Genomic DNA, 22,201 nt, shown 5'->3' with positions numbered 1-22,201 from the left:
GTAACTAATAAATAATAAATTTAGAATAATTTCTGTTCTGTACCCGTCCGTTGGTTCTTGAATTGACAACTAAGTATGAAAAATGTTGGAAATAGAGCCTACTTAACATACTGAGCATTTCCAAACTTTTCTATTCTTTGTTTCACATTTCCATCAACTATGTACAGTATATTACTTTTAGAAACATAGATGGAAACATAGAAAACCTACAGCACAATACAGGCCCTTTGGCCCACAAAGCCGTGCCAAACATGTCCTCACCTGAGAAATTACCTAGGGTTACCCATAGCTCTCTGATTTTCTGAGCTCCATGTACCTGTCCAGGAGTCTCTTAAAAGACCCTATTGTATCCGCCTCCACCACCATCACCGGCAGCCCATTCCACGCACTCACCACTCTCTGCATTAAAAACTTACCCCTGACATCTCCTCTGTACCTACTTTGGTGATGGAAGCTTATTTTACTGAACAACAAACTTCCATCAAGTATTCAGCTGTGATCGGTTCATTTCATTTCATTTGCAATCAAACATGGTGTCTGAGAAATTAATTGAAAATCTTACATCTCCACAAGCAAAAGTTCACTGGAAGAGGACCTGCTCCAATCCAAAATGTGACTCACTATATACCTAGTTGCAAATATTGAACTTGAGAGAGGTGGATGAGGGTTCGGGAGATTGTGAAATAGATGGCAGGTCTCTGATATTTGGTTATTCTATGTTCACATGCTCCCAGACAGAGTGGGAATCTTTTATGTGCTTCTCTCATATTGTGACTTCTTTGGCATTTGAACATTAAATACCTTTCAGGATTGTACAACCTGGCCCAAGTTCAAATCAGCCATGTATGCCAGAATGAAAGGAAAATCCATCTATGACTTATGTCTTACAATATTTCCACTGTCTGAATAATATCTAATTATAACAATTTTAACAAACATCTCATCCACTCCCCATCCATTCAGTCATCAGGGTCGATCCTGAGTTCCTGTTGCCTGCCACGTAATTCACCATCCCACTTCCATTCTTACCTATCAGACTGTGACCTCCTGTACATTACAGTGAGGCCCAGCTCATCTCCTATCCGAGCACATTGTAGCCTTCTGACCTAATATTGAATTCTACAAATTCAGTTAACTTGATTTCTCTACCTGTATTAATCATCCATAGGTGACATTGACTTAGCATGATTGTTTTTTCCTCTTTCTTTACCCTGCTAGCCATATCTCACTGCAACTCCTAGGTTCTTTTATCTACATTCTCTCTTACTGATCCCATTTACAAAAACCTTGTTTACAGTTTATCCCCATGGTCACCTTGGACATCCTCACCTCCCTCCCCCACACCCTCCATGTAGTTTTACAAATTTCTTTTCCCACCTTCCCAGTTCTAATGAATAGTCTTTGACCTGAAACATAAATCTGTTTAATGCAGCCTGGCAGTTGAAGGTATTTCTAGCATTTTCTATTTTTATTTTAGATTTCCAGAATCTGCAGATTTGTTTACCTTCAATTATTTTCTATTAATCTACAAACTTACTATTCATTGTTACATTCTTCTAGTACCATTGTATTGGCCTTCTTCTCAGAATTGTCATTGTTCTAGATATTCTAGATAAAGTAGAGAAACAGGCCCTTCAGCCTCCAAATCCATGTTGATCATCAAGAATTGATTTACGCCAATCTTACATTAATCCATTTTTTATTCTATCCTCATTCTCATGAACTTCCCCAAAATTCCAACACTCACCTATAGGAGTAATTTATCATAGCCAATGAACCTACCAACCCATGTGTCTTTGAGATATGGGAGGGAACTATAACACTCAGATGAAATCTACACTGTCACAGGAAAAACATGACAACTCTTTACAAGAAACATCTGAGATGTGGAACAGACACAGGGGACTAGCACTGTGAGGGAACATCTCTAATCAAATAAAATCCAAAAATTAACATATTTTTATATTTGTCATATTTCCCTTATGTAGTCATTTGGAGTCATGGCTCAACTTCTACCTCTCAATCTAAGCACTATATGGCAAATACCACTCCATGTATTGGCTCACCAACTCCTAGGCTGACACTACAGTGACACTGAATGAATAAAGAAAAAGAATTTCAGGATGTATATTGTATATATTTCTCTGCCATTAAATGCACCTATTGAATGGTTGATTGCCTGAACTACAACCTCTCAGGGATTAATTGCTTTCTTAGTTTGATGTAAATAATTACAAGGGCTGCTTTAACGAAGACAAATAGATTAATCCCATGTTCTGTGAACAATGGTTATTCTTCAAACATTATCAAATCAGAAAATCTGGTTATGGTTACATTGCTGATGACCGGAGTTTGTTGTTAACAAATTGGCTGTTGAATGTAGAATATTAATTGATCCACTGGTCACTTTATTATACAGATTAACTGCAATTAACTTCCATTCTCTTTAACTAGATCTCCCTCTCTCAACTCTTAGTTTTCATATTTTGAGAAAATATTGCCAATCAATTGTATATCACCATTTAGTTCTTCTGTGTTTTTGCCTTTTTTTGTATTATTTATCAACAGTAGTTAGCCCTGGCTTTATTTGTTTACCTTTATTGAATTTTGCTTTTATTTTCCACAATATCTCCTAGTTTTCCATATTGTTTATTTTGATGCATACATTTTTGACTATTGAGCAAAGTTTTGGTTTTGTACTGAAGATTCTCCACTGTTGTTCAGTCTGTGACTTTAATCCCCTGTCATTTGGACCAACCCCATTTTAATTATTCTCAAATTTGCTTTCTCCAGCTTACCACGCTGATTCTTTGCTCTGCAATCCTCCTTTCATGTCTGGAACCTAATTTTGATATGATTCTGATTTCCCAATTGTTGTACAGCAATCATAACTCCATTTAATTTTCCAAATCTTAATAACATAATAGTTTTTTCTTGTTAGACCAGAAAGATTCTGAACTTATTTATTTAGAGATACAGCACAGTAACAGGCTCTTCTGGCCCATGAGCCATGCAGCCCAATTACACCCATGTGACTGATTAATCCATATGTCTTTGGAATGTGGGAGGAAATCAAAGCACCCAGAGGAAGCCCACATGGGCACAGGGAGAACATTCAAACTCCTTACGGACAGCGGTGAATTGAATCTAGGTCACTGGAGCTGCAATGGTACCATGCTAACCACTACTCTACCATATTCTGGCCTAGTAGAGATTATTGGAGAAAATGCTCTTCAATAGAAGTTCACTGTTTGATCACTGGGTTTGACTGTTGGCTACAGATACAAGACAAATATGGCACACTTCATTTAATATAAATCATAAAAATACTGCATAAATTGACAATTATACTAAATCAGAATAGACTATCCATCTGAAGGTACATCAGAGTGATAAAAATAAGCTTTTGTCAGTTTATGTTCTCTGATGTATGATAGGTATAAGTCGTATCATTAAGAATGCTTTTGAAGCATTTGTGTAAACTGAGCAATGAAAAAAAGTCTACAGTGCTACATGAAAATTGAAAGTGGAGCACACCAGCAATTTGAAAGTCAAAGCTAAGAAGATTTTCTTCAAGTAAGTTGTATAAAAACAAATAAAGTTCTACGTAGGTAGAGGAAAATTCTGAAATCACCTAAAATATTTATGATGATTACTTCGTGGTAAATGAAATACAAGGGATGAAGTACATCCTTCAACCATATCTGCCTGTTGAAAGAAGGCATATAACTGTTTAATCTAAGGTCTTACCATTGATATGTGTTACTCGATGAGGGTGAGGATTATGCCTTGAGAAAAAGGAGTGATGGCTCAGCTTTCCAAAACGAGTACTACTATTTGATTGTGGCCTCTCAGCACCAAGACTGAAGCGTAGTAGTGAATTACGAGGCATTGAGCCCAATTTTCTCATCATCGTCGGCTCTTGGTTGTTTTTGAATGGATCAAGCACTGGTTGACCCAATTTCTCCATTGTTTCCTTCACGAATGACTTCCTGAAGTTTTCAGAAGGATGTAAAAACATTAAGATACTATCTTAGAAATGTCTGAAGAAGAATCAAACCACCAGCATATATTAACTGTTTATTGTTTATGAGACACGGTGTTGAATTGGCCCTTCCGGCACTTCAAGCCACACCACCCAGCAACTCCTGATTGAGCCTTAGCCTAATCATGGGAGAATTTACAATAACCCACCACCAGTATGCCTTTGGACTGTGGGAGGAAACCAGAGCACCCGAAGAAAACCCACGCATTTCACGGGGAGGACACACAGACTCCTTACAGAATACACTGGAATTGAACTCTGAACTCCGAGGCCCCAAGTTGTAATAGTGTAGCGCCAACTGCTGCACTACCATGGCGCACACTAGTTTTCTATAAAACCGGCTTGGGTGTCTCTGTGATCAGTGAATTATCCCTAGTTTTCATTGCCGTGTCATTAGTTGCTATTCTTTCACTTGCCTAAGATCTAAATTTTAAACTTCCCTGTCTCTCTACTCCTTACCTTTCTATTACAATGCATTTTAAAATTTTCCCCATTGACCAAGCTTTTGGCTTCATGTCTTAATATTTCCTTCCAATGCTTTTTAAGACAGTAAGAAGTTGTGCACACAAAATGCTGGAGGAACTCAACCAGTTAGGCAGCATCTATGAAAGGACATATACAGTCAACATATCAGGCCGAGGCCCTTCATCAGGACTGGAAACGAAGGGGGCAGAGCTAGAGAGAGAAGACGGGAGGCGGGAGGTGGAGGACTACAAGCTGGCAGGTGATAGATAAGGGTGAAGGTGGGTGAGTGGGCGAGGGGAGGGGATGAAAGCCTCTTTTTTTTGCACTTTCTTTCTAGTTTATAGTCATTTTATGTCTTTGCATTGTACTTCTGCTGCTAAAAAACAGATTTCACATCAAATATGAGATGACAATAAATCCAATTCCAATCTCCAGTTGGAGTGAATATTTAAGATTGTGAATCCAGAAACATGCAAACAATTATATCCTGTCATCAAACTTCTAGAACATTGTTGAATACTTACCTTCCAATGTGCTCTTAAGGCCACAGTACTTACGTAGCTAGTCCAGTTAACTCTCTAGTCAGTGGGGATCACAGGATGTTGACAGTGGGGTGTTCAGTGATGGCAGTTGCATTCAAGGTTGATGGTTAAACTTTCTTGCACTTGTGCCAAACAAATGTTACTTTACACCGACAAGCTGATGCCTGAATCTTGATGAACATAGGCTTGGATTTATGGAGAATTCTGAATGAAATTGAGCAATGTGCAAGGACCATCAAATATCTTGATATCTGGTTTTATGATCGAAGACTGATCATTGATGAAGCAGTTGAAGGTATATGTGACTAGGACTTTGATTGAGGAACTCCTGCCGGGATGTCTTGGGGCTTGGATGGTTGACATCCAGTAACTAAAAGCGTTTCCTTTGTGTAATAAATGACTGCAGCCAGTGGTGAGTTTTAAAGGAAAAACTTCAATGTGAACCGCCCATTAACTTCAGTTTTACCAAGTGTCCTCACTGCCAAATGTGGCACCGATGTTACTAGTAGTTACTGTCATCTCACCTTGCAGATGGTGCAGTACAGTAGTCTGGCTAGTGGAACCATTGTTTCACAATGCCAGGGACTCTAGTTCGATCCTGACCTTGGATGCTGTCTGTGTGGGGTTTGCATTTTCTCCCTGTGACGAAATTTACAGATTGGAAGATTAATTGGCCACTGAAGCTAAGGGAATTGAGAAGAATGGGGGGTGAATTCCAAAGGTGATTAACATAGGATTAGTGTAAATGATCATACGATGGCTAAAGGTAGATAAATCTCCTGGACCAGATGGAATGCACCCTCGTGTTCTGAAGGAAGTAGCTGTGGAGATTGCGGAGGCATTAGCGATGATCTTTCAAAAGTTGATAGATTCTGGCGTGGTTCCGGAGGACTGGAAGATTGCAAATGTCACTCCGCTATTTAAGAAGGGGGCAAGGAAGCAAAAAGGAAATTATAGACCTGTTAGCTTAACATCCGTGGTTGGGAAGTTGTTGGAGTCGATTGTCAAGGATGAGGTTACAGAGTACCTGGAGGCATATGACAAGATAGGCAGAACTCAGCATGGATTCCTTAAAGGAAAATCCTGCCTGACAAACCTATTACAATTTTTTGAGGAAATTACCAGTAGGCTAGACAAGGGAGATGCAGTGGATGTTGTATATTTGGATTTTCAGAAGGCCTTTGACAAGGTGCCACACATGAGGCTACTTAACAAGATAAGAGCCCATGGAATTACGGGAAAGTTACATACCTGGATAGAACGTTGGCTGATTGGCAGGAAACAGAGAGTGGGAATAAAGGGATCCTATTCTGGTTGGCTGCCGGTTACCAGTGGTGTTCCGCAGGGATCAGTGTTGGGGCCGCTTCTTTTTACATTGTACATCAACGATTTAGATTATGGAATAGATGGCTTTGTGGCTAAGTTTGCTGATGATACGAAGATAGGTGGAGGGGCCAGTAGTGCTGAGGAAATGGAGAGTCTGCAGAGAGACTTGGATAGATTGGAAGAATGGGCAGAGAAGTGGCAAATGAAGTACAATGTTGGAAAGTGTATGGTTATGCACTTTGGCAGAAAAAATAAACGGGCAGACTATTATTTAAATGGGGAAAGAATTCAAAGTTCTGAGATGCAACGGGACTTGGGAGTCCTCGTACAGGATACCCTTAAAGTTAACCTCCTGGTTGAGTCAGTAGTGAAGAAGGCAAATGCAATGTTGGCATTCATTTCTAGAGGAATAGAGTATAGGAGCAGGGATGTGATGTTGACGCTCTATAAGGCACTGGTGAGACCTCACTTGGAGTATTGTGGGCAGTTTTGGTCTCCTTATTTAAGAAAGGATGTGCTAACGTTGGAGAGGGTACAGAGAAGATTCACTAGAATGATTCCGGGAATGAGAGGGTTAACATATGAGGAACGTTTGTCCGCTCTTGGACTGTATTCCTTGGAGCTTAGAAGAATGAGGGGAGACCTCATAGAAACATTTCAAATGTTAAAAGGCATGGACAGAGTGGATGTGGCAAAGTTGTTTCCCATGATGGGGGAGTCTAGTACGAGAGGGCATGACTTTAGGATTGAAGGGCGCCCTTTCAGAACAGAAATGCGAAGAAATTTTTTTAGTCAGAGGGTGGTGAATCTATGGAATTTTTTGCCACGGGCAGCAGTGGAGGCCAAGTCATTGGGTGTATTTAAGGCAGAGATTGATAGGTATCTGAGTAGCCAGGGCATCAAAGGTTATGGTGAGAAGGCAGGGGAGTGGGACTAAATAGGAGAAAATGGATCAGCTCATGATAAAATGGCAGAGCAGACTTGATAGTCTGAATGGCCGACTTCTGCTCCTTTGTCTTATGGTCTTATGGTCTTATGGTCACTGCAGACTCGCTTGTTCCTGGCACCTATTTCTGTGTTGTATGTCTCTTTAACCTCCTGAATCCAGCTCTATTGCTTATGTATGTGCTAAGGCTATAATGAGGTTTGCTGACATCCCATCCTGCAAAAACTGATTTCAGGGAGGTAGCACCATCAATTTGCGGGAGACTTCCGGGAGAGGTGGGATGTCTGCAATAGAGTAGCTCCTTAGCAGCCAGCCAGCTAGTTTAAATAATGTTAGCTATGCTAATGAATGAATGACACCTGTTAAACTCACCTCAACATGTCTTTTACAGTCTTAACCCACCATGGGCGATAGAAAAGTCACTGTTGCAAACAGCGCAGTGAGCAACACTGTCATTATTTTTGACCCCTATTAGGCAGGGGTGCACTATAGTGTAGTCTGGGGTGATGTACGTTTTATATTTTCTTTTTTTTTGGAACACTCTGCCATGGCTCACTCTCGCTCTCTCTCTCATGGTCTCTCGTGCTCTTGCTTGCTTTCTCTCACTCTCGCTCTCTCGCTTGTTTGCTCTCGTGCTCTCTCTCGCTCGCTTTTCCGTGACATTGCATATAATTTGCGGGCATCAGGGAGCCACTATTCATATGTGGGAGGCTCCTGGAACTTCCGGGAGAGTTGGGATGTCTGGGTTTGGAGCTTGTGTCCCTGGAGAAACTCAAACTGAGGAATGCTGTGTAATGGTGAGATGACACTTGATAACACTAATATTATCTTCCAACAGTTTCCTTACACCTAATTTGATAATAATTAGCCACGATGTTTTGGTTACTAGTGTACGGTGTCTTTCTTTTTTTGTATGTTAAATCTAAAATGGCTTCTTTGTTATGTTATACTGGGGAATGCTTCTTTGTTATGTTAAATGCTGTGAAAGTCTCTAGCTAGATAGTTTCTTGGGTTAATACAGACAGCAGGGTGCTATTAGCCAATGGGTGGTCATGTATCATTTTGTTTTCGGATGATAATGCTGTATCATACGACTGGGGACAGGGTTTTTGGCAGGGAGTCAGAGGAGAGACGGGGAGGACGGTGGACGGGGTTTTGGTGGGGAGTCGGAGGAGAGACGGGGAGGACGGCGGACGTGCGGAAAGGCTCCGGTCAATCACTCCGGGTGGTCCCGAGCCGTGAGTCGACAGGATTCGGGTGGTCGTCAGGAATCGATTGAGTTCCAACGGTTGCGCGCAAAGAACTTGGACTTTGATAAGTCTTGGCGCCTTTTTTTTTCATTACTTCCTTTTCTGTATCAAATTTATATTAATGTCATAGAATTAGTAATATCTATAAAGTGTACTTGGTAAAACGTACTGGGTGTGCTGGCTGATGATTGATGTTTGGGATTGATTCGGGCAGCAACCGACTCCATGGGAAGCGTTGTGGCAGGTTCTGGGTGGGATTTCCCCTAGACATATATGAGCCAATATAACTGAGCGTTACAAGTGGGGGATACCATCCGGGATTTGGATTTTCAGTAAAGCTGTATAGTCGTAGTATTAAGTAGTGCAAAGATGGATCGAGATAAGATTGTTAGTTGGGTGAATTCGAGGATGTTCCAGTGAATTATGCATGCATGCTAAGTGGGGTCGATTTCCACATTTCGGCAGATGTACTAGTGGGAGGGTTGAGTTTGATTAAAGGTATCGGGCAGGTAGAACTTATAGCTAGAAGGGGTGGGAAAGAACTGGAGTCCAGCAGGATGTTGGTGCGGACGAGTGCCGACGTCATGACGTTGGAACTACCAGCGACAATCCACGTCCAGGGGGAGGCAGGGCCGTGGGGTCTCCACACCCTCCCAGAGGACGAAAGTGAGGAGGTGCTGGAGGAGGAGCTAGATGGAGTCTGCGAGGGTGTAGGGCGAGGGCAGAGCCCGCTGCAAAAGAGACGGGGCTGGTCCCCACCCCGGAGGAGGAGCTAGATGAGGCCCCAGGGGAGGTGCCAGTAGCCAGGGGTGGAGGCGTGGAGTGGGAAGGCTTGGCCAGGCCTCGTCCCCCAGTTCGGGGTGAGACCTCCGAGTTAGCGGCTGCCATTACCTCCCTGTTTACCGGGTGAGACCCGAGGATGGGAAGGGGTCTGTCAAAGTACTCCATCGGAACCACATGTTGCCTCTGGGTCGAGAGGTGAAGGTAGACCCAGAGCCCGAATGCCACATTGTTTAACTGTCCACCAGCATTCACAACTGGAAGTTGTGGGGCTTAAAGCTTTGATCTGATGTAACGGTCATTGAATTGCCTTACTGCTGATTGTGCTGTTTAGAATGCATGCAGACCCATGTTGCAGCTATGCCAGTTTGACACCTTATCTTTATTGCTGTCCCCAGCATGTCATTCTGCACTCTTCAAAGAAGAAGATAGTAATGGTGATGTGTGGGCCAAATGATTGCATGAGGTATGGAAGTACAATTCTTCTGCTGGTGATACCCCACAACATTGCATGGATGCCCAGGCATAAGCTTCCATGCTTCCACAGAATGCAATGGAGAGTGATTTAGGTGTAAAGACAACTTAATTATCTCCTATTGTATTTCCAATGTCAGTTGTGGCTTTCCGGACCCGATAAGCTCAATAGGTTGCTATATTGTCATAAAGAAGCTCAGTTGTCTTGTTTTTTTAAATATTAAACATGAAGGAGCACTGATTGATCATATTTGGGAAGATAGCAGGTGTTAATCAGGATAAGTTTTGCTTGTCCATATTTCACATAATGCTATGAAAGATTCTAAATTGAATTATATCACAGTGTTGCTACCTTTGGTAAAGACAGGGTAGGCTGAAGGATTGCTAAAGAGAGACTGCGATGCTGGCCCAAAGGTTTGGTTCCATGTATATGATTATGCCAGAATCTCACTTTACTAATCTGTATATCGCTCTTCCAGTTTAGATATTAGTTCCCAAATGTTCGTTTGCGCAGCTTTACAAGTTCATGAACTCAACTGAAAGCTTGTTTAGATATGCAGATTTTAAGCAGTCTTGAAGGAGAGAAGATGGGTAGAAAAGGGGGAAGATTTAGGAAGGAATGGAGCTAAAGCATGAATAAATCCAGAATTAAGTGACCATTATTTGAGGAATGTAAATATCCTAGAAGGATACCTCTGCTGCAGATGACAGAAAAAAGGGCAAGCATAATCATAAAGCGATTTACAATCAAGAGCCATTTTAAAAACAGAATCATAGCTTAACCAAAGGCAAGCCAGGTTAGTAGCGAGTGAGTTAGGAGAAAGGCAACAACATTTTGATGATCTTAGTTTTATGAAGTTGATTGAGAGAGGCCAGACAGAAATAGTCAGTTAGTAATGGTGTACATAAGGATGAGCATAGACAAGGAAAGAGTCGGACAATGATGGAACCAGACAAATTTTTAGCTGATTTGGTAATTTAAGTCACAGTGAATTAATTAATTTCATTTTCAAATAACTATCTATAGTTCAATTTATTTGGGCTTTGCTGAATTTAATCTTTTTGATAAATTACACCTAGCGGATGGTAGGTGCAGGCTAGAGGAGGAAGGGAGCACCTTACAGGTCCTTTGGTAGAGACCTGTACCAAAGGACCTGTAAAGTGCCCCTTCCCTCCTCTAGCCTGCAGGTCAAGGAATAGCTCGTGCTTAGCCCCACAGTCAGAGTCACATGAAGCTATGGGAGCAGGAAGTGAATGGTCGTATGACCACAGGTCCTGGTTATGCGACCATTGACGCCAGGCAGACAATCTCTGAAGTGTATTGATAATGGCTGGGGTCACCCGTCTTGTAAAGACACTGTCCAAAAAATGGCAATGGCAAACCACTTTTGCAGAAATAATTGCCAAGAACAGTTGTTGGCCCCCAACCAACACATATTCCACTCTCCCCTCCTACCCCTCCTCACAGTCCCCCACCCTGCTCTCATGACTATACCCCTTCCCCACACGAAACCACCATGGTGGGCTTCACAGCTGAACAGGTGAGAAGTTAGCTGAAACGTCTCAACCCAAGCAAGGCTGCAGGACCAGATGGTGTCAGTACCAGGGTGCTCAAAGCCTGTGCCCCTCAGCTATGTGGAGTACTTCGCCATGTCTTCAACCTGAGCCTGAGGCTCCGGAGGGTTCCTGTGCTGTGGAAGACGTCCTGCCTCGTCCCCGTACCGAAGGCGCCGCGCCCCAGCGGCCTCAATGACTACAGACCGGTGGCATTGACCTCCCACATCATGAAGACCCTGGGGAGACTTGTTCTGGAGCTGCTCCGGCCTATGGTCAAAGCACACTTAGATCCCCTCCAGTTCGCCTACCAGCCCCGACTAGGAGTTGAGGATGCCATCGTCTACCTGCTGAACCGTGACTACACCCACCTGGACAAGCCAGCAAGCACTGTGAGGGTCATGTTTTTTGACTTCTCCAGTACGTTCAACACCATCCGCCCTGCTCTGCTGGGGGAGAAGCTGACAGCGATGCAGGTGGATGCTTCCCTGGTGTCATGGATTCTTGATTACCTGACTGGCAGACCACAGTACATGTGCTTGCAACACTGTGTGTCCGACAGAGTGATCAGCAGCACTGGGGCTCCACAGGGGACTGTCTTGTCTCCCTTTCTCTTCACCATTTACACCTCGGACTTCAACTACTGCACAGAGTCTTGTCATCTTCAGAAGTTTTCGGATGACTCTGCCATAGTTGGATGCATCAGCAAGGGAGATGAGGCTGAGTATAGGGCTACGGTAGGAAATTTTGTCACATGGTGTGAGCAGAATTATCTGCAGTTTAATGTGAAAAAGACTAAGGAGCTGGTGGTAGACCTGAGGAGAGCTAAGGTACCGGTGACCCCTGTTTCCATCCAGGGGGTCAGTGTGGACATGGTGGAGGATTACAAGTACCTGGGGATACAAATTGACAATAAACTGGACTGGTCAAAGAACACTGAGGCTGTCTACAAGAAGGGTCAGAGCCGTCTCTACTTCCTGAGGAGACTGAGGTCCTTTAACATCTGTCGGACAATGCTGAGGATGTTCTACGAGTCTGTGGTGGCCAGTGCTACCATGTTTGCTGTTGTGTGCTGGGGCAGCAGGCTGAGGTAGCAGACACCAGCAGAATCCACAAACTCTTTCGTAAGGCCAGTGATGTTGTGGGGATGGAACTGGACTCTCTGACGGTGGTGTCTGAAAAGAGGATGCTGTCCAAGTTGCATGCCATCTTGGTCAATGTCTCCCATCCACTACATAATGTACTGGTTGGGCACAGGAGTACATTCAGCCAGAGACTCAATCCACCAAGATGCAACACAGAGCATCATAGGAAGTCATTCCTGCCTGTGGCCATCAAACTTTACAACTCCTCCCTTGGAGGGTCAGACACCCTGAGCCGATAGGCTGGTCCTGGACTTATTTCATAATTTACTGGCATAATTTACATATTACTATTTAACTATTTATGGTTTTATTACTATTTATTATTTATGGTGCAACTGTAACAAAAACCAGTTTCCCCCGGGATCAATGAAGTATGACTATGACTATGACTAACAATCATAGTCATGAGACCATGATCACCTATGTCACATAATAATGCTGATGATCATACCTAGCTAAAAAAGGGTAGGGCAGTGTGATCAAAAGCTTGATCAGAGGCTGTATTTCAACAAGGAACTTGGAATAGGAGGAATGGAATGATATATTGATGTAAATTTCAGAGCTGATAGGCCAGACCACCAGAGGAGCAGGAATCTGGGGTTTTATGTGATAACCAATTAAAACTAAATCCAAGTATTTGAAAGAAATAATTAATTTGGACTAGAAAAGCCATGAAAAGTACAACATCATAGATGAGAAATTCATATTTGGAGTCAGTCAAGAAACTGTCATTTTGATCAGCATCTTTGGAAATCAAATATTTTTCTTACTTAGAACTCCCGCAATCCAACTGACAATTCTGACTAAATTCATCAGGCATTGATGAGTTGTTTGAAATATCAATTTACTAAAATACATGGCAATTAAAACACATGAGAAGAAGAAGGTTGAGTTGTGTAATTATATTGCATCATACTCACTCCTGCTCTGATCTGAATACTGGAACTTCACTCATTGCCGTCGTCATTATGTAACTTCTGCACACACAAGGAGACGCACAAAGAAAGAGAAACCGTACGTAAAAATTGTATGCTCCACTCAAAACAATTTAAACAGCAACCTTTCGACAATAGACTGTTACACGTGTACTCACTTTTGCAAGATGAAATTAAGTTTGATGACCTCACTTTGAATACAGAAACTATTTCAGTCCGTTTGTTTTGAATATGGTGCTTCATGAGCAGGAGGGATAGGAAAGAGGGCAGTAATTTAGAACCGACCAGCTAAGACAACAATTTTGTTTAGCAAATCACAGGTTGCAATCTTACCATTATTACAGCCAGCACAATATTCACCTGTGCTTTGAAATACAGATCAAAATTGTTATATATTATTGCTTCAGGCACCTTTCCAGGCTGGAAGTGTAATGTCTTTGTTAATGCTCAAGCCTTGCCAGACATTCCAGACTCTTTCTATCTAAACACTCCATGGGCTTCAATAAAAACATCAAGCTTAAAGACAGAACTTAGGAATTACATTCTTTCTATAATGAGTCAACCTATCGCCGGGGAAGTGATAACCCCTCCTGTTAGACTGTTTGAGGTAAATTATTTTTTATTCTTTCTTACTTCTCTTCTAATATTTGTATATATGTGCACTTGTAATGCTACTTTCTCACTGTAATTTCCCATAGGATCAATAAACTACCTATCTATCTGTGCTTCACAGTAAAGCTTAATGTTACTCCTGGGGATATGTCCATATATTTTAGTATACCAAAGCAAATATTTATTTCAAATATGGTATTTTGCTCAATGTTAAAATGGATGGCCTAAACATTTAGAGACTACATACATCAACCCAGTTATAACCAAAACCAGTATAACTCAATGTAATATTGATGTTCAATGCAATTATTATTATTTTGCATGCTTGTAAACAAAGGGAATAAAAACATTAAGAAATAGGAGCAGGAGTAGGCTATCTGGTCCATCGAGACTGCTCCACCATTCAATATGATCTTGACTGATCTGGCCATGGACTCACCTCCACCTACCTGCCTTTTCCCCATAACCATTAATTCTCCTACTGTACAAAAATCTATCCAACCTTTTCTTAAATATATTTACTGAGGTAGCCTCCACTACTTCATTGGACAGAGAATTCCACAGATTCACCACTCTCTGGGAAAAGCAGTTCCTCCTCATCGCCATCCTACCTCTACTCCCCTGAATCTTGAGGCTATGTCTCCTAGTTCTAGTCTCATCTACCAGTGGAAACAACTTCCCTGCCTCTATCTTATCTATCCCTTTCATAATTTTATATGTTTCTATAAGATCTCCTCTCATTCTTCTGAATTCCAGCAAGTACAATCCCTGGTCACTCAATCTCTCCTCATAGTCTAACCCCCTCATCTCTGGAGTCAATCTGGTGAACCTCCTGTGCACCGCCTCCAAAGCCAGCATATCCTTCCTCAAGTAAGGAGACCAGAACAGCACCCAGTACTCCAGGTGCGGCCTCACCAGTACCCTCTACAGTTGCAGCATGACCTCCCTGCTCTTCAATTCAACCCCTTTAGCAATGAAGGCCAACATTCCATTTATCTTTTTGATAGACTGCTGCATCTGCAAACCAACCTTTTGTGATTCATGCTCAAGCACTCCCAAGTCCCTCTGCACAGCAGCAAGCTGCAGTTTTTTATCATTTAAATGCTAATCTGCACTTTCATTTTTCCTTCCAAAATGGATGACCTCACATTTGTCACACTTGTGACAACTTTGTCACATGGTGTGAGCAGAATTATCTGCAGCTTAATGTGAAAAAGACTAAGGAGCTGGTGGTAGACCTGAGGAGAGCTAAGGTACCGGTGACCCCTGTTTCCATCCAGGGCGTCAGTGTGGACATGGTGGAGGATTACAAGTACCTGGGGATACGAATTGACAATAAACTGGACTGGTCAAAGAACACTGAGGCCGTCTACAAGAAGGGTCAGAGCCGTCTCTATTTCCTGAGGAGACTGAGGTCCTTTAACATCTGCCGGACGATACTGAGGATGTTCTACAAGTCTGTGGTGGCCAGTGCTACCATGTTTGCTGTTGTGTGCTGGGGCAGCAGGCTGAGGGTAGCAGACACCAACAGAATCCACAAACTCTTTCGTAAGGCCAGTGATGTTGTGGGGATGGAACTAGACTCTCTGACGGTGGTGTCTGAAAAGAGGATGCTGTCTAAGTTGCATGCCATCTTGGTCAATGTCTCCCATCCACTACATAATGTACTGGGTGGGCACAGGAGTACATTCAGCCAGAGACTCAATCCACCAAGATGCCACACAGAGTGTCATAGGAAGTCATTCCTGCCTGTGGCCATCAAACTTTACAACTCCTCTCTTGGAGAGTCAGATACCCTGAGCCAATAGGCTGGTCCTGGACTTATTTCATAATTTACTGGCATAACTTACATAGTACTATTTAACTATTTATGGTTTTATTACTATTTATTATTTATGGTGCAACTGTAACGAAAACCAATTTCCCCCGGGATCAATAAAGTATGACTATGACTATTTACCAACACTGTACTCCATCTGCTAGACCCTTGCCCACTCACTTAACCTATCTATATCTCTCAGCAATGTTGCCAATTTTTTTAATATAAAGGTGATGTTCCTTTAATGAGAAGAGCAGCTTTGGTAGGCTCATTGCTTATTGCCTTCAGTAAATGAAAGGAACCCCCGTGGAAGGTAAAATGAGTAGGAAATAAGACTTGAAGAGAAACTAAAAGTAAATCAGGTTCGTTCTTTAAGTTCACTAAAAAGAAAAAAGGGCATGACATAAATTGGGTCAGCTGATGTATTAAGAATGTTTAATAAGGGTGAAAGTTAGTAAACCATTAAATGACTCTTTACTTTTGTTCGATATACATTTTCAAATGGACATTTTCATTGACATGGGTCACATTCTGGGAGGTGTAGACAGATTAATGACAAAAATATGCTGTAAATCTTCCCATTTATAGCTTAAAGTGATGTGCTAATCATGAACCATTCCTTTATCTTTGGTGAAGTATCACAGATGAAATACTCCACATTTAGAAAATATTTGCCTCTGTTGTTGATCTATAAAATCCTGATGACATGAAGTGGATGGCTATCAATCACAGTGAGGTGACAAAGAATCATTAAGAAACCTGGAATACAATTTTATATGCTTTTCCATCCTTCTTTTTATTTGCCTTCTCTAAGTTTATATTTTTTATATACTCACAGTGACTAATGTACCTACCTTTCTAAAGCTGTTCTGTTTGTTTATCAATTCTTAACCGGCTTTTTGAAGGAGATATACAGTTGGTTCTGCTTTTCACGTGTCTGCACTGTGCTGTTATCACTTCAGACTCCCAGCAAGTTAAACCATCAATTATATTCAAGCTGAAGGATAAAAAGTTCAATAACAAAAAAAACATTATGAAGTTTGTCTCTCCAGGGGAGGATTTAGTCTAATAATCTTTAAACAGTTTTCCTTTAGCAAAAAGGATTTAGCAAGCTAGAGAAAAAAAAATCCAAATTCACTCTTACACACTGTTTTTACCTTCACATTTGTTGATTTACTAGTTAACTGGTGATTTCTGCCTTTAAACACTTTGGAATTACACTGGCATTAATCTCAAATCAGAAATGTAATGATTCCTTTATGTTACAGTCCTTCAAATCAAATGTTGTAATTGATACATTACAAATTCCATGACAAAAAATGAAACTATTGTTAGACATATCTGTAACAGCCTTAATTTGCTTGAAACCTGGTATTACTCTGTAACCCTATTTTATTATGTATGAATATGTCTGTGCCTAACAATAGTGATTTTCAGGCAAATCAAAATTTGAAAGGAAACGTTATTCCAATCCCTTTCCAATGTTCCCAATGGTATGGGAATTTGAAGAAATCTCAAATGTACTACATGTTTCTAGGATCAGATGCAATTAGTTAGAAACCCAGCACACTTAATGAATCTACATTTCCTGCATCTAAAAAAATGTCACTGCCCTTTAATTTTATCAGTTTAATTTCTGCATTGAGGATATTCTACTTGCTCTGCTTCTCTCTGGCATCATGCTTTTATCTTCTGTAGCTTGTCAGTTTCTTTGCAAAAAATTTCTGTGCATGCATTTACAAGCCATTGATGTGCATAAATGTTCAAGCACTGGTTTAGATGGAGAGATCCTCACCCTCTCAGATAAGTAAGTCAACTTTCTTTAAGCAAGGTACAAGGTCCTATTAGGGACTTCAGACAAGTTGTAGCAAACAATGTAAGTAACTGGATCAGTTATCGTTTATTCACAAGTTACAATCAGTCCAGGTAGACCAGCCAAGCAGGTTTTGAGGGATCATCAATTACCCTTTGCAATTTTCAAATAATCAATTGCAATTATAATCTCCCTTGTAATGTACCTTGTCCTTGGTAGTGATTGGTGTGTGGGATGTTCGCAGTTTCTGTATGGGTTTTGTGCAGAAGGTGTCTATCAGAGGCAATACCTGGTTCCTGGGCTCAGCTGAAGGATGACACAGGGTGCTGAGTAAGGGCATCTCTGGAAGCCACTGCCTTCCTGCTGCTCCTCTTGATGCTCTCCAGTCTCTGCCTCCTGGCTCCCAGATTCTGGGTATCCTTGCTGCCTCTCCTCCAGCAGAAGCTGTTGTATTCAATTAACAGGATTGTGCAGCAGGGAGCACATGATGTAAATTAGGCTGTTTCGCCCATTTTGTCTTCTCTGCCATTCAATCATGGCTGATTTTTTTTTTCAACTCCATTCTCCTGTCTTCTCCTTGTAATCCTTAACCCCCTTACCAACCAGAACCTATCAATCTCTGCCTTCAACTCACCCAGTGACATGGCCTCTACAGTCCTCTGCCAGTGAGCTCCACAGTTATGGAACTTCCTCCTCATAATATACATGATAATGAAGTCTCCATAACTGTTTGTTGCGTACAACAAGCAATTAAATCTTAGCTTCGGGAGGCCTTGGAGTTTTTCCACTCTCATTCTGGTATTTTGATGGCTTTCACTGTTCTTGTGTTCAACTGCTGTAGTAATTAACGAACACACTGACTTGATCAGTCATGGACAAAGCTGATCATTACACCAAGAACCATCCCTCTGGGCTTTGGAAACTCTTAGAATGACCAAGTCATGTGGTTCCCAGAAACATGTTCTTCACTAGGAGGCAATTTTTTCATATGATGCCAACCTACCCATACATTTCAACAAGCAGAAACCATTTTTTGAAGAAAAGGTAGATATGCTTCAAGGAAATCCTTAGAAGCATATGACTCAATGCCATATCTTCCTTACTGAAATCAAAATAATGTAATCATTTCTTTGCAAGTACAATACATCAATGATCCTTCTCCTGACTCAGTGAGCAGCAGATTGAGAAACGTGCTGCGGCCATTTGGAGTGATCCTGTGGAGAGGAAGAGCAAAGTCAGTATGACTTTGCGAGAGCAGCCCATGTACAAGAGTGTGCCAAACACTGCCGTTTATAACCAACGGCTGCAGACTACCATATATTTCTGTAATGACAGCCTCGGAAATATTAAGCATCCTAACATTATTTATCAGAGAGCTTCAGGAAAAAACATGGTTCTTTTAAGACTCTGTAGAGTTACTCAGTGTAAGTCTTTGGAATTACACTGAGTAGCCAGTCATTCCAAAACGGTACCTCTGATAATAGAGAAGGATTGTTTCCTGTTAGTTCTGGCAAACCATATGAACTTTGGAAATTATTTACCCAGTTTGGAGTTCTGAAATCAGCATCCTAGCCCTTTAACTATTGAAAAGAGCAGTATACAGGGAGGGTTATGTGCTCTTAGTTTGATGTCTTGTCCCACGATGGTCACAGTGTGGAACTTTTAATTTCAAGTTATGTCTGTGCAGGCATAAACAGGCGTGGTGCAAATAGTTATACCTACTTGGTGCATGTCTGAGCTAGGAAAAAAAATAAATACACTACCACTGGTCTCAATAGAAAGTGTTTGGTTCAATCCAATATCCCTCAGGGGGGAGGAGAAGATGGCAGCGCGACGCAGTGCGCGCGGCCGTTCTGAATGATATCGTATCTGTGAAATAGTATGCCGTGCATAATCCTGATTTGATAGGGACAGACATGAAGAAGCACGGAGGAACATCTGGAGAAACTTCTGAAATGCCTGCTTCACTGCCGCTGCTACTGTGCGATCGAGAATCTCCGGAGGGGAAGGCCCCAAATCCTCAGCCTTGCCTATTGCCTATTGCCAGGGCCGGGGTCGAAGCGCTCGGCAGAGATGGTGCTCAGTGCTCGGTGTCGAAGAGCTGGTCAGAGGCTCGGAGTTTTTGGACGGACTCGGAGTCGGACTGTGGTCGGATGCTTCCGGGATGCTGCATTGGCAAGTTTGCGGCGCTGGAGGTTCACCATCTGCGTGAGATGATGGGACTTTCAAGAGACTTTGAGACTTTACCGTGCCCATGGTCTGTTCTTATCAAATTACGGTATTGTTTGCACTGTTGTAACTATATGTTATAATTACGTGGTTTTTGTCAGTTTTTCAGTCTTGGTTTGTCATGTGTTTCTGTGATATCATTCTGGAAAAACATTGTATCATTTCTTAATACATGCATTACTAGATGACAATAAAAGAAGACTGTGTGTCCTCATAATCTAAAAAAAATGTAGCCGCTAAGGAACATAACGTTCCAGAATTAAGGATGTTTGTACCTAATACACTGCAAAGCATAACGCATCAGTTAATTTTTGACAGGACAATACTTAACTGTGTTGAGGGAGAATGAAGAAAGTGGACCTAATCATAGACTAGGTCCTTTCATAAGACAACTAAGAATTTTGGCTGAAAATTCCTAACTGGGAGAATCGACAAATGTTTGTATATCAGTTTATTAATGAACTGATTTTTCTTTCCTGCCAGCACTTGAATTAGTGCCTGTTAATGAGTTATGGGGGGCAGAGCAAGCAAAAAAGAAATACACTCAGTGGCCATTTTATTAGCTACAACTGTACACCTCGTTAATGCAAATATCTAATCAGCCAAACATGAAACAGCAACTCAATGTATAAAAGCATGCATACATGGTCAAGAGGTTCAGTTGTAGTTCAGACCAAACATCAAAATGGGGAAGAAATGTCATCTAAGTGACTTTGACCGTGGAATGATTGTTGGTGCCAGACAGGGTGGTTTGAGTACCTCAGACACTGTTGATCACCCAGGATTTTCATGCAGAATAGTCTCTAGAGTTTATAGAGAATGGTGCAAAGAACAAAAAAACATGTAGTGAGTGGTAGTTCTGTAGGTGAAAATACCTTGTTAATGAGAGAGGTCAGAGGAAAATGACCAGACAGATTCAAGTTGACAGGAAGGGGGCAGTAGCTCAAATAGACATGCATAACAACAGTGGTGTGCAGAAGATCATCCCTGTACGCACATCACATCGAACCTTGAAGTGGATGGGCTACAGCAGCAGAAACTGCAAATATATACTCTGGAAGTCATGCAAACAAAAACCTGAATGAATAACTCTAAATTTTGCAATAGGAGGTATAAGGCACTCCTTCCCTCTGCTAACCTGCAGGTCAGCCTTGGACAAGGTGTAGCACCTGCTTAGTGCCCCCCACCCCCATGCCACTCGATCAGGGTCACGTGAAGGCATGGGAGCACCTGTTTTGTAAAGACACTGCCCAGAAGAAGGCAATGGCAAATCACTTCTGTAGAAAAATTTGCCAAGAGTAATCATGGTCTTGATCATGATCACCCATGCATGCGACACAGTACATAATGATGATGAAGGTGAGTAAAGTATATGTTTGAAGCCAGAATAAAGGATCATAAATCAAAAAAAAACTATTAATCAATCAAATTTTAAAAATCACAGCATATTATTCTAAGCAGTGGTATCAAGACTGCAGAACTGACAGACAGAGCAGGCAATATAGATACAATGATACGTGTAAGAGAAATATTGCATAATAGTAGATAAATAAATAGAAAAACCTTACCAGTATGAGAGACGGCAAGAATGGTGGGTGGGTCCTAATAGTATAAATATAATAACAGACCAGCTGAGCTTTTCTGAAGTTTACACTATTGAGCCCCTATAATCCATAAAATATTTATAACTAATTTATATTCAAATCACATATGAAGTGCTTATGAAGGAATTAATTTGGGCTATTTCCTACTGTATCTTAATATGTTGTTTCTCTAAATTATTTTCTTTTCTTCGATATTCCAACAATGATTTCAAAAAGAACAAATTTCCTCACAAATGCAGAAATCATCCTATCAATTCATTCTATGTCCATATGTTTGTTCTATTTAATACAATATAAATTTAGTAAATAAAATTTACATTGTAGATGACTGCAAACTTAGCAAAAATACCAGAAGTATAGTACTTCAAAATGTACTACATCAATCATATTATTTGACACAATTTACTAATGCTAGTGATCATTTGCCACACATTTAAAATATTCTATTTCGTCTGAAGTACTTACTATACGAATTCTCAGGGAACTGTTCTATTACGAGCAAGATAAGAAATGGTAAGGTGTTGTACATAAGCTATAGCACCAACTGGAAATGACTCACCATCTACAACTACAATTTCAATATTTTTTCGGTATTCTCTTAACTTTGGACTACTTCAGGCACATTGGTGTTAGTTCAGTCCAGTTTGTTGGTTTGTTTGCCT

The 22,201-nt window shown here is 41.3% G+C and overlaps 1 protein-coding gene across 1 annotated transcript in view; it reads right to left on the bottom strand.

The window, feature by feature from the left end:
• Positions 1–16,860, bottom strand: part of LOC134358191 (protein TBATA-like) — a 46,022-nt gene extending 29,162 nt beyond the window's left edge. Inside the window, exons 1-3 of the mRNA XM_063070184.1 lie at positions 16,748–16,860; positions 13,448–13,504; positions 3,751–3,992 (exon numbers count right to left, since the gene is read on the bottom strand). Coding sequence (XP_062926254.1) covers positions 3,751–3,992; positions 13,448–13,494 — 289 coding nt within the window. The 5' untranslated portion in view covers positions 13,495–13,504; positions 16,748–16,860. The remainder of the gene's footprint in view (positions 1–3,750; positions 3,993–13,447; positions 13,505–16,747) is intronic.
• Positions 16,861–22,201: the final 5,341 nt, after the last annotated feature.

Source organism: Mobula hypostoma, chromosome 18 (assembly GCF_963921235.1).
Source record: "Mobula hypostoma chromosome 18, sMobHyp1.1, whole genome shotgun sequence".
Taxonomy (NCBI): domain Eukaryota; kingdom Metazoa; phylum Chordata; class Chondrichthyes; order Myliobatiformes; family Myliobatidae; genus Mobula; species Mobula hypostoma.
The sequence above is the reverse complement of the archived record's forward strand: the minus strand, read 5'-3'. Positions and strand labels throughout refer to the sequence as shown.